The sequence below is a fragment of the Myripristis murdjan genome, chromosome 23, assembly GCF_902150065.1.
Source record: "Myripristis murdjan chromosome 23, fMyrMur1.1, whole genome shotgun sequence".
Classification (NCBI taxonomy): Eukaryota; Metazoa; Chordata; class Actinopteri; order Holocentriformes; family Holocentridae; genus Myripristis; species Myripristis murdjan.
In genome coordinates this window covers 12,861,381-12,874,470 of record NC_044002.1, presented here as the reverse complement: position 1 = coordinate 12,874,470, position 13,090 = coordinate 12,861,381, and the positions used below count along the sequence as shown (strand labels likewise).

General features: G+C 42.0%; 2 protein-coding genes across 7 annotated transcripts in view; one reads left to right on the top strand and one right to left on the bottom strand.

The window, feature by feature from the left end:
- LOC115354957 (transmembrane protein 60-like) lies at positions 1-2,575 on the bottom strand. Of its 3 annotated transcripts, XR_003927833.1 has the most exons (4): positions 2,413-2,575; positions 1,921-2,045; positions 611-1,340; positions 1-502 (listed from the first exon to the last, which is right to left on the bottom strand). XR_003927833.1 is itself a non-coding variant. In XM_030045520.1 (3 exons), exons 2-3 carry the CDS (start codon positions 2,002-2,004, stop codon positions 1,023-1,025), a joined length of 402 nt encoding a protein of 133 aa, XP_029901380.1. In that variant the 5' UTR covers positions 2,005-2,045; positions 2,413-2,575; the 3' UTR covers positions 1-1,022. The 3 variants fall into 3 exon arrangements, 2 of the variants coding, with proteins under 2 accessions (XP_029901380.1, XP_029901381.1); XM_030045520.1 differs by having other exon boundaries at positions 1-1,340; XM_030045521.1 differs by having other exon boundaries at positions 1-1,340; positions 2,418-2,575.
- Positions 2,576-2,972: 397 nt separating this feature from the next.
- The window catches only part of LOC115354956 (putative homeodomain transcription factor 2), a 56,567-nt gene continuing 46,449 nt past the window's right edge, over positions 2,973-13,090 (top strand). For 3 of the 4 annotated variants that reach the window (XM_030045517.1, XM_030045518.1, XM_030045515.1), the window contains exons 1-2: positions 2,973-3,178; positions 7,555-7,612. The gene's annotated coding sequence lies outside the window, so the exon portion shown is untranslated. Of the gene's footprint in view, positions 3,179-6,567; positions 6,673-7,554; positions 7,613-13,090 lie in introns of all 4 variants that reach the window. The other variant, XM_030045516.1, reaches the window with a different exon arrangement.

The window sequence follows — 13,090 nt, the reverse complement described above, 5'->3', positions numbered from 1 at the left end:
TTTAGTGTGGAGCGAACCATTTATTTTCACAAGACATACATTCATGAATAATATCAAATATTTTCATTTCAAAATAGCCACTCATTTTCCTTTCAACACAGTGCAAAATAATGCAAAGAAAGTACTTGAAATACTAGCCACGGCCCAAATGGCACAAAAACAAGTTTCATTCATGCATGATCTCATGTTATTACTATTAAACTGACTTGTGAAATGCAACGGTGCAGCCGTGGTGGTATCAACACAGCAACATTATAAAGTCTTAATAAACAGTAATACTCAAGCCCTGGAGAGCCTGCAGCGGCAGTATGACTTGTTTTACACTTATGAAGCTAAAAACTTGCACAGGAACAAGAAGATGTGACTTTCAATCCAATGTCTCCAATATCTGATTTCCACTTCAATCACCAGATGCAATAAATGTCCACGATGTCCAAGAATTTGCCAAAGACTAGGCTGTCTTTGCATCGGTATTTGGCAGCTGTGCCAGCTTATGTACAATCTGAAATCATACAGCAGAAAATGTCATCAAATACAACACAAATCCAGTGTAGGTTTCACAGTAGTCTCACAAGCAGCCCTAGAAGGAGGGCTTGTTAGAGCAGCTCACCTCAAACCATTTTTCAAACATTGCACTGAGACACAGAGCCATTATTCGAGCCTTCTGAGCTTTTCTGCAAGTATCAAATGTGTTGTCTCTGGATCTGTTCCACTTTGATCTGTAATGTGGAAATCTTCTCCTGCAAGAGTCCCAACTCCTCCAGAGTTCTCACTGAGGTATAAAATTAACCACACATCAGTTCTTATTTTTGCAAGAAGTCTCTCTCTTGGTCTAAGCGTTCAGTGTCTGAGACAATGATTTGATTCTCATTGAGCTTCCAGGTCACACCGAAGCTCCTAACATCGTCCACACTGATAGAGACACAAACTAATTCACAACTTCACTTGAGCTGCTTTTACAACAGTTCTCTCTTGGTGCAATGATTCATGCTGGGATGTGATGCAACAGCTTGTCGCCTCTCTTAAGCCTCTCTCCTCTCAGGAAAGATATTGAGCCCCAGCTCCACCAGCGCTCCCAGTAACATCGTCCACAGCGGAATACACACGAACGTCAGCTTCACGTCGGCCAGCTTCTCCAGCTTGGCGCACAGCGTCAGGCAGAAGCCCAGCTTGAGCAACATGGCCGTCATGTACCAGGCGCGCAGACGCAGGTCTGGGGAGCCGTTGCGCGGATCATAGCCAGGTTTGCAGCGCCCCGCCATCTTGACGGCGAGCATGAGGATGAGGATGCCGTCAAAGACCCAGATGGGGAGGAAGATGAGGAACCAGTTCCACTGCACCTGGAGGCAGGAGGATACAGAGAGCACGGTCATCTGTCAGTACATGCAGATCTGGACAAAAATTCAATATTACCATGTGTTGTCTTATTGTAATTTTGTGATGCACACTTACGTCGTCTAAATTCATAACAAGCAAACTTAATTTAAAAACTGACAAAATTTAAAACATTTTAAGGATTTTTTTTTTTTTTTTACAATTTCAGACTGGTTTGGCATCACACCCATTATTACAATGCAGTTCCATGTAATGAAGAGCAGTTTGATTATTCAACAGTTTACATATTTGGTATTGAAAAAAATCCCCTATTATTAACAGTACTGATCTCAAGCCCTAGCGCAAAGAGTTTATACATCTCAAGCATTAATCACAAACTTTAACCAGATATGATGATTGTTATGAATCCCCCAGAGGAAACTGGAGTACTGCAGCAGCAACCAGTGACACAGTTTGGGGGGAAAAAAGAAGAATCCACTCCTCAAACTGATCAAAACATAACTTGGTTTACAATCCGCACAGGAACTCAGAGTGAGGAGAGACTTTGACCTCTGCTGGAATAACATTAACACACAATCCTGTTACCTTCCCGTCCAGTTTGAGCACCAGTAGGATGAGAAAGACCAGGGTGAAGACCCAGGTCAGCAAAACCCTCTGGGCCAGAGACATCTCCCCGACTGGAAGACAGATCCTGCCGAGAAACAGGAGAGCTGCAGGCAAACACACACACACACACACACACACACACACACACACACACACACACACACACACACACACACACACACACACACACACAGGGACAGAAGAAGTTGGAGAAGGTCAGAGGCAGCTGAAACACTGAGCATTATTATGGATGCTTGGTCGGTACAATGTTTTAGCAAGCTTAGCCAACTAGGAAACACATAAGACTGCATTTTACCACAAATTATACATAAACCATGTTCACGTTAGCAGCGTTATTCGCCATTTCACCAGCAAGACCAAGCTATCTGTCCTTTTTTTTATATATAGCTGCAATAAGGCTAGCTTTAGCTTTGATAGCACACCAGCAAATAACTGTTAATTCACTGTTACCTCACTTCAATGTGTTTGGAGAGTGGTGACCAGGATTTCCCTTACGCCACACAGTAAAACACCCAGCGTTTCTAATTGTATTTTACATATTCGTCGGCAAAATGTCATGTATCTGGTTTCCGCTGATAGACAAAATCAAGAATTGTTCCGTTATCTAGGTTTATCCCGCCCCTCGAATATTTCAATTGGTTTTCATCCTGTCATTGTCGCGATTTATTCGACTCCCATTGGCTATAGTTGACGTCGATCACATTAGGCTAACCGTAAAGTGTTTGTAAAGGCGCAAGCGCCTTTCGCTGTTGCGTGTAGTACCTCTTTGTGCCCGCTAGAGGTAACTAAAGTTCTTTCTATTTTTCGTAGATGTGGTGTTTCTCAACGATTCACGGTGTTATTAAATAAAACAGCAGCATTATATTGGGTAAAACGTTTCTCTTTTACGGCTACGCGTACGACAAATCCTCAATACCACACATGTGCCCATACTGTGTTTATTATTGCATTAATGTCGCCCACGGCTCGGTGTGCAAATCCTGTTGCGCGTTTACACGGTTGTTGTCGGCTCGCAGCTGAAGTTGTATTTTCACGGCGAGAGAGACAGAAAGGGAAAAGCGACCGTTTGAAGCGTCGGCGAGCAGACATTCAGCATCTCTCACAGACAATGGGCACGGCTGGCTGGACCTGGGCGCTCTGAGTTACATTTAGAGGGCACCGTGTGGTCTGCGTAGGGGACGTGGAGCAGCCGTCGCAGCCGTCGCAGCCGGAGGAGGTATGACTGAGGGCTTGCATGCCATGTTTGAATAACTGGTCAGGATATGGTTACCAGGGACAGCTATGTGGCTCTTTGTGCCTGCGGTTGGTAGCTTAGCTAACTAGCTGTAGCGCAGCCCGGGCTAACGGCAGGGCAAGGTGTTTGTAAACTGACACACACCGTGAAAACACTCGTTTCCATCACGACGGCGGCTAACTCAGCTAGCGTCAGACGACCTCTCCAGTGACTTACAGCCGCAGGCACAGCTCCGGTCCTTTTTGGAGTAAAAATACACACTGATTCTATTCTACTCTACTCTACTCTATTCTACCCCCCTCTTGATTCTACGCTACTCTGTGTATTTTCGCCTCACTCTATTCTGTTTGACTCCGCTCTACTCCATTCTATCCTGCGCTGCTCTATTTTAATTCACTGTATTCTATTGTATTCTGCTCCAGTCTAGTTTATTTCACTCTATTATGTGCTGTTCTATTCCATTTCATTGTGCTCTACTCTGTTCTATCCTACGGTAGCTCTAGTTGATGTCACTCTATTATGTTTTGTTATAGTGTGCTCTACTCTGATTTATTTCACTCTGCTCTAGTCTGTTCTGCTCCATTCTATATCATGTCACTCTATTCAGTTCTGTCCCCTTTCCCTTCACTTTATTCTACTGATACTGTAGCCCATTTCACTCTGTCCTGTTCTATTCTGCTCTACTCCATTGTACCCTTTGCCACAATATTCTATTCAGTTTTGCTTCACTCTGTTATTTCACTCTATTCTATTCTATTTAATGTCCTCCTATCCTATCTCCCTCCTCCTGACTCCATTCTATTCTACTCTACTTCATTTCACTCTGTTCCATTCTGTTCTGCTCTACTCTACTCTATACTGTTTTAAGTCACTATATTATGTAGATTATACTGGGCTCCAATCTATGTTATGTCACTCTATGCTACTCTGCTCTACTCCATTCCGCTGTGCACTACAGTACTATATTCTATTTTATTGTATTTTGCTCTACTGTCTTATTTCAGTCAATTCTGTTCTATTCCACTCTACCCTACTCTATTTTTATTCTCTATATTCTGTTCTATTCTGTTCTGCTCCACTCTTTTATTTCATTCTAGTCTGTCTGTTCTAGCCTGCTCTGCACTATTCTACCTTACACTAGCTCTATTTTAGTTCACTATATTCTGCTTTATTCTCATGTGCTCAGTTTTATTTCACTCATCTCTATTCTCCTCTCTTCTGTTGGTGACCTAGCAGTAGCTGTATGTTTCTCTGTGACCGGGGCAGCCGAGAGGAAAATTGTCGCAGGCTCCAGCAGGCGGTCTGGCTTGGGAGTTTGGCCAGCCTGCTGATTATCCAACACGATTTGCCCTGACCAGCCTGCCTGTCCGCTCCAACATCTGAGTGTTGTTGTCATCACTCATCACTGCAGATTTTCCACTGTGCTCATAATTTGACCCCTAAGTTAACCTCTCGTGTCGCACTGACAGAGGCCTGTAGTAATGTCCGGCCTTAAAAAGCAGCAGTGTGCAGTGTCAAGCCAGTGAACTAAAGCTTTGGAGCGTCTCCTTCCTGCCAGAGCATTACATGCCGATATGGATTTCATGTCAAAAGATGTCTACAGAAGAGCAGACTTGACTACATATTATTAGAGTTTTTTTTGACATGAAGTCGTGTTGCAACAGAAAAGACCCGACCACAGGTAGCCCTCTCCCCCAGTTCTTCAGCTTCTCTGTATTTGGAATGTAGCCAAGAATTTCCCTTTTAGCTATGTTGAGTAGCCAGCAAGAAAACATGCACGTATGCAGGTTAGTCATGTGCAGTCTATAATATGCTGCAAACCAAGTTGCATAATGATGAAGTGAACCTCTAATTTAATTGTCTCTGATGCTGGCAGCATTTGCTAAGCAGCCATACCTGATTGCATCCTTAAGTTATTCAGGTAGTCCCACTGAGACCGAGAGCTGAACGCTGGAGAACCATTTGCATTTACATTTTTACATCTAAAGCATTCAGCGGGTGCTTTTATCCAGAGTAGTTCTTGAGTAGTCCTCCAGGTCCTGTGTTAACAGCATTAAGCAAATCATAGAATATACACTCAGAGTTCCCACTGGTCATGGAATTTCTGGAAAGCAATGAAAATTTGAAAAGTCTGGGAATTAAACCAGGTCTTAGGACAAGACATGGAGTATCATGGAATTTTCAGCCTTAATTACATACCAAAAAAAAAAAAAAAAATAGTCACTAGTTATTCACCAAATGGTATTCATCATGTTTTTTCATTTCCCTGACAGAATAAAACGCTACTAAGTTTTAATTAGACCTCTGAATCTTTTCATCAACAACGACAAAAAAAATAGGGCGGTGAAAGGAGGGCATTTGAGGACATTTTTGTCATGGGAATGTTAGAGAATTTAACTTTTATTGGTATTTTCATTTATGCAAAGCAATATACTCAGCAATAATCCACATAGGATCATGCCAAAACAGGCTGTTTAGTGTGGTATTTAGAAGAGACAACAGGCTCAGTGTCAGTGTTTTAAAGTGACAGATGAGGGGTTAGAGGTTATAAATTTGCAGGTTAATTCAGCAAGACACACCGTCCCCCAGCTGCCTCAGTGTAGCTGCTCAGCGGCCAGCAGCAGCCAGCTGTGGTTGCACTGGGAAGCTCCCAGGTGTCAGTCTGTGTAGCTCTATGAGCACTAAGCAGAGCGAGCAAACTCACTCAAGCACCTCAAGAATAATCTGTTTTGTTTCTTGTCAACAGTCAAGATTAACTCGTTGGTGGTGTTGCTTGTGCGTTAACAAGACTGTCGTTGTGTTACAACCTGCTGGAGCCAGTGAGACCTGGGATTCCCAGGATACTCACAGCACACACTCAAACATACACACACATGCACTCACACACATTGTGGGTGGGGTTACATGGTGCTCATGTTTCTGTGACAGTGACTGATGGTCAGTCAGGCCTGACAGCAGTGTGTATCACTAAGGTCTTCAGTCTTTTTACCACTCAGCTCAGGAGTAAGCACAGTGAGTGAGTGAGTGAGTGAGTGTGTGTGTGTGTTTGTGTGTGTGATTTACATTTATATGCAGTTGCTCAAAGTGATTTTCAGCGGTTGACTGGGTGTCTGATTGAGTGTTTTTAGTGTGTGTGTGAGTGACTGTGTGTCATTGTAGCATCCAAAGACCCAGATTGCTGTCTATTCTCTCTCTCTCTCTCTCTCTCTCTCTCTCTCTCTCTCTCTCTCTCTCTCTCTCTCTCTCCCTCTCTCAGACAATCTTCTGTCTGTGTGTTGTACGGCTCGAATCTGTCCGCATAGCTGGTTACATCATCACCTGCAATACAGTTACATCACACACTTAGATGGCCATGTCATTATATGTTACAGACACGAGGCTGCACCAGAATTCACAGAAATAAATCAAGCCTAAAACTGACTGACCGCATGCTGCAAATATCAAATGACAAGAGGCTGCCGTTGTTATGTTCCAAGGTAAAGGTCAAACAGGCTGCTAGCCGCTTTGTTCAACCAACAATACAGTAATACATGAGCACTGAGCAGCTGTAATGGGGCAGATTGACAAGTGCCCTTAATGCAGTGCTCCTCCAACTTTTTGGCTTGTGACCCCTTTAAAAAGAAGCGATCCCCTGTCACAGGTTGTGTATGTGGAGAGGGGAACAGGTGAACAATTTCAGGGTGTTTCATTTGCCCAATTATCAGAGGAAACTAGGGGTGGGAACTATGGATAACTGGCGATACTAACATGATAACGATAGAATCACCATACAGGCGATTCTGCAAAATGTGATAAACTGTAAGATTACCAGCTGTGATACATCACAATATCTCTTACTGAAGAAAAAAAAAACCCTGGAAGAGGCAAAATAATTTTCCAGAAAGCAAGAATCATATCAATATAGTTAGTTGGCACAAGTGTATTGATAATATATGACAAGAGGAGGTATCTTGCATTATCAATTTATTTTCTCACCTGTAGAGGAAGCCTTAAGTTTTGAAACCACTCAGAATCTTACAAGACAACAAAAAAAGACCAGATCTGAAAAAATAAACACTATAATATGATGCATTGAACAATTAATATGTTATATTGAACCATTGCTGCTCTTCTGAGTTAGTCTGATATTATCTAGAAGGCCATGATGAAGATTCACTGATGATGATGGCGATGTTAATGTGATGATGGTTATTAATATGGCAAATGGGGTACGCAATCACAAATACACATATGCACAGGCAGCTTTCTTGCTTTGAATCTCAAATGTAATTCTACTAGATAACATACATACACACACACACACTGTAACTTATTTGACCATCTCTCTCTTCTCTCTGTTTTGCTTTCCAAATGTCTAGCTCCTGTCCCGATTTGGCTGTGAGGACAAAACATCAGTCAGCTGCAGCCTGACCAGAGGTGAGACCTGTGTGTGTCTGTGTGTGTCTGTGTGGCTCTGTCTCCACCTGATATTAAAATGCGTCTTTGGTAATCCAAACACAAGTGGACAGCTGTCAGTCCGTCCGTACACACCTGGCATTACCATGCATCTCCAAATGTGTCTCACCTGCCCACTTGAGAAAGAGAGAAAGAAAGAGAGACCGTAAAATGAAATTCTTACTTTGCTATTCCTCCTGATGCAAAAAAACAAAAAACAAAAACAAAACAAAAAAAAAAAACATAAATGGCATTAAACAGGCAGCAGTTACTTAACAAAAGGGGTCATCCTTGCGCACTCCAGCATCACTTTACTGCGCTGTCAATTACTGAAGACGTATTTCACATCTGTCACAGGCTCGAATTATTCCAGCGGGTCTGAGAGGGCTTTCGCTCAGGTGGATAAATTGACCTGTAATATTTCTGTGGTATTCCTGTATAGTATAGTAATTGTATCGCATCTAGGTTTAGAAAGAATGTCCTTGATCGCGCCAGGGCACACAATTTAAGAACTGACACCACTTCTGAATTTTGTATGGAAGAAAAAAAGCCCTGCATATTGTCAGTGCATATTTTAGTGACCCCCCCCAAAATTTCTTGTGCCATTGCTCATGTGTTATTAAGGGGAGTTTTTATTCATTTGCCAGTAGTTGTATAGTTGACCTGCACTTTAGTTTGCATTTAGCCCATCAATGGACAGTTTAGCTGCTGGACAGAGTCAGGTAAGACATCTTTTCTGTTCGAAACGTGATGGTCTGGCCGGTGTTAGGGGTGTTGGGCTGGACAGGGCAGAGCAGAGGACATCAGGTTGGTCCTTCAAAGCATCTGGGGACACATGTCTGTTTATATCTCTAATAAAATCTCTGAATACATCCTGAGATCCGATCACTCAGGGCGTATTGAGGATGCATCACTGCTGTTTACACCTGTACTTAGAAGTGTCAGGTTGTGTTCAGATTTCTCAGGATGAATGTTAATACCAGGTGGGAACAAGGCCTGTGTGTGTGTGTGTGTGTGTGTGTGTGTGTGTGTGTGTGTGTGTGTGTGTGTATGTGTGTGTATGTGTGTGTATGTGTGTGTATGTGTGTGTATGTGTGTGTATGTGTGTGTGTGTGTGTGTGTGTGTGTGTGTGTGTGTGTGTCCGTGTTTGTGTGTGGTTGTATGTGGTAGGACAGAGCTATTAACAGCTTTTCAATTCTATTCTACTAGTCGATCCCTCACCCCCACCACACACATACAGTTTTTTGTCTGGGCACCACATGCACAGACAAGAGTGTCAGCTGCCTCACACATGTGCACACACACATACACACACACACACACACACACACACACACACATTCACAGTGATATTGCTTAGCCAGGAACACCAGTTTATCTGCATGTTTATGTGTGTGTGTGTGTGTGTGTGAGAAAATAATAAGGTGAAAGAAATAGTGTGAGAGGCCATTTCCTGTCAGAAGAGCGTTTCAGAAAGACATAGGGCTTTATTTAATGTGCTTGTGTGTGTGTGTGTGTGTGTGTGTGTGTGTGTGTGTGTGTGTGTGTGTGTGTGTGTGTGTGTGTGCATGCAGACTGAGAATGCTTTGTAAGTTTAGACTAGAGTCCTTCCACAATCTTAAGCAGCAATTTGTGTGTGAGTGCGTCTGTGTGTCTGTGTGTCTGTGTGTATTTGTAAGACTGCCTCTGTTTTTGGTGTGTCAGTGGTTACTGGTTTCCCTTCCAATACACACACACACACAAACACACATACACACCACTTCTCCATTCCAAGTAACCAGGCTGATTATTCTACTTTTTTTTACTTTTCCAATCAGTGGGTAATGCTTTATTTGAAGGGGTGTTAACGAGACTGACATAAAACTGTCATGAACATTAATGAATGTTTATGACTGTTGTTTGAAATATCTTTCGGTCAGTTATGTCACTTTTCTTGCAAAGTTGACATTGCCTGACATCGCTTTGTCATGACAGCATGACATTAGCCAAGGTTAAGTCGTCCTTTATGTCACATTTAGTGAAAGTTGGCATGTCATGTTAGGACAACTTAAGATTAGCCCGTGACAGGGCCTAATATCATTCTGCTGTAACAACATGATTGTACTTGGTACACTATGTGTGTGTGGGTGTGGGTGCGCATGCGTGTGTGTGCACGTGCGCGCGTGTACACAATCAAACCCTGTAGGTCAAGTGGAGAGTTGTTTGGTGTTATTTGAGATTGTTGGGGGAATCACCCTACATGATGGAACACACACATATACTCTCCCACTGACACCTCTGACCCTTCATCATTGATTGAGCAGCATCATATTTCCTATACACACACACACACACACACACACACACACACACACACACACACCAGCACATGTGTGCCCTTACCCCAGCTCAGAGATGTAACATGTATCCTTCATGAAATATACAGAGCATCCCGAGAGAGGGGGTGTGCATATATGTGTGTGTGTGTGTGTGTGTGTGTGTGTGTGTGTGTGTGTGTGTGTGTGTGCGCACACTGGGTAGAGTTACACATCACGAGTTACCAGACACTGAGGAGGTCTACACTCATTAAACATCTGAGGGAAACATTATACAAGCATCTTTTCTATTTTCTCAGTATCACACTTTGTTCAAATCTTTTTCCTTCCAGTGCACAACATTTTCTGCTCCGATTCTATCCCATCAGTCAAAGCAATAATGCCAGACTCAGTCTTTTTGCCATCTTACATGTACAGAGCAGCTTCCTGCTTGATTCTGAAGGGCGTCAGTCAGAGGCTGAGGATTTGTCAGCATCATTGCTTCACACTCGGTTTCCATCGAGAGTGGTTTGGCCACCGCTCTGCTTTCCTCAGCCCAGAAATTAGTGGCATCATTTCCACATAATGAGTATGAACTGTAATCTAACAATTGCAGTTCATTTTTCAATTATACATGCAAACCCATTTATTTTCTACTGCAAATTTGTTATAAAAAAGTATTCAGTTTCCTGTATTTTTTTCCCCAGCTTCTACTATTCAGACAATGCATGAATTTTGGTTACTTGAGGGATGCTGATGGAAAAATGAATGTATCACACTTTTTTGCTGGTTTTTTACTTTTATTTGTGCAGCAGTTATCTCAACAGTGTTACAAAGTGCTTCACAAGATTAATAATAGACAAAATAAATCAGAGAGGGATTAATACATAAAATACAATACAGTAGAAAGTACAAAAAGATATCAAAAACATGAAATGTAAGCTCAGTGCCTCAAAAATACATGAAACAGACAAAATGAATGAAATAAATATACACCTAGTTTAATAATATTGAGACCCATAAAAGAGGAAAATAAATGGGAAATCAAATCCAATCAAGACATAAAAAGGCCCCATTTGCCCTCACCAACTTAGCGTCATGTGGAAGCTCTCTAAATTTACGGGAAAACCCAAAAGAGCTTAAAGAGGAATTGAATTAAATTATAATCCAGTGTTTATTATTTTAGCTGCTTTAAACATAGAAACACTGTCCTTGCCTGCTCCCCCTTTCTGTCTCTCGGTCTCTGACATCATCCCACTGGACGGAGAAGGAGTGTATACAGTTACACATCATGGTTTGTAGGAAACACACACATCCACTGGCCTTGAATGTGTTTCTCCTCTACTCTGCTGGGCTGAGAAACTTCCAGAGATCATATACTCATCATTATTGGGGCATAAATGGGGAAGCAACGAGCATTATACCTGCATTTTAAAAACAATACACCCGTATGCTTGCAACTGAGCTCTGTGATCAGCAGACTGTTTGTGAGCCTCTGTCTGTGTGTGTGTTTGTGTGTGTGTTTGTGTGTTTGTGTGTGTTTGTGTGTGTTTGTTTGTGTTTGTATGTGTGTGTGTGTGTGTGTGTGTGTGTGTGTGTGTGTGTGTGTGTTAGTGACAGAGACTGGGAGAGTGTGTCAGATTAAAAAGTCGAGGGATAGAGGTTGCATAAGCAGTTACATAGAACCATTACAAAGTCCTCATCATACACACACACACACACACACACACACACACACACATAGACATATCTGCAGATACATGTGTATACATACGTACCTAGCACACCCTTGCTCGTAGCCTCTCAGCAAATAAGTGTGTGGGTGTCTGTGTGTATGTGCCAGTCTGTTGGAAAGGACCTAGCATAATTCAAGAGGGGATAACCAGCATTATTTCAAGTGACTATGCACACCCAAACACTTTTACAATTCACTGTACAATTACACTGTATTTTTTAGTGTGGGGTTGTGGGTGTGTGTGCGTGTGAGTGTGTATTTCCATAGGTCTTGACCTATTTCCTTTACTATCCTCAGCCATGTGACAGTCTTGGTTGTTATCTGTGTCTGTGGTAAATCATATGTGGTGTAGCTGCTCCAGGTTTCAGTATGTGGGCCGTAATAGGACGATCAAATGACAGTGGCTGAGTTTTATTATAGTAATGCTCTCTGCATATCCATTACCAGAGGTGGAAGTAACTAATTACCTTTACTCATGTTACTGTAGTTGAGTAGCTGTTTTGTGTACATTTGTGTGTACTAATTAGTAATTTTGTTCAGTGACAGATTGTAGAACCTTTCACAATAAAAGCTCATGAGAAGAGAGGAACCTGGTTCTTCTTTGTTGGTTCTACTTTTTGTCATTTCCAAATCCCCAATAAAAGCTGCTCGATGAAAAACTGCAGCGAAGCGAGGACCATCTATATTCAACTTGAAAAACATGTGGAATAAGTGTGGAAAAAGGAGAACAATATTGAGAACCATGTAGACTCATCCATCATTTTATGTGCTCATTTAACATTTGTCAGTTGAGTCTACAGGGTCCTTGCCTCAGTCAACCTTTGGCAGTTTTGCGTAATGCACCTTTAAAAGAATGTAGTTTGAAGCTTGTTCTCTCCTTTCATAACTGCAGGGAAAAGATGACACTGACGCGCAGTTACTGTTTTGAAAAAGCAACTCAGAAACATTTACTGGGAGATCATTTTAAATCAGACACTCTTTACTTTTACTTCGGCAGATTTATTCAGCAGTACCTCTACTTAAGTAAAATATCAGCAAAGTAACAGTACTTCTAGTAGCGGTTTGAAGTACTATTTCCACCTCTGTGCATTACAGTGTTGCATTAATTTGTTGGCTGAATCTACAACAGAAATCAAAATTTGCAGACGTGCACAAATCAAACAGGGCCAAGGCAGCCCAGATAGTGCCATAAAACCTGCAAAGATAATTGAAAATCATAACGTTCACTGATTGTACAAAAAGGACACATGTTGTTTTCATTAAGTTCACTGATGAGATAAAGCCAAGTGAAAGCAATTGTCGATAAGCGACTTTGTGACTATTAAGATGTAGATGCGCAATGATAGATGTGCAAAAAGAGCTTCAACTCAGTATCAGAAAGATGTCCCTAATATTTTTTTTACGTTCAGGCCCTGATTTATTAAATAGCT

Bases quoted from the DNA above. Each gene is read 5' to 3' on its own strand.
- LOC115354957 (XM_030045520.1), bottom strand. From the start codon at position 2,004: ATGTCTCTGGCCCAGAGGGTTTTGCTGACCTGGGTCTTCACCCTGGTC. The intron at 1,341-1,920 runs GTAACAGGATTG...TCCTGCCTCCAG, and splicing joins TGCTCAAACTGGACGGGAAG to GTGCAGTGGAACTGGTTCCT.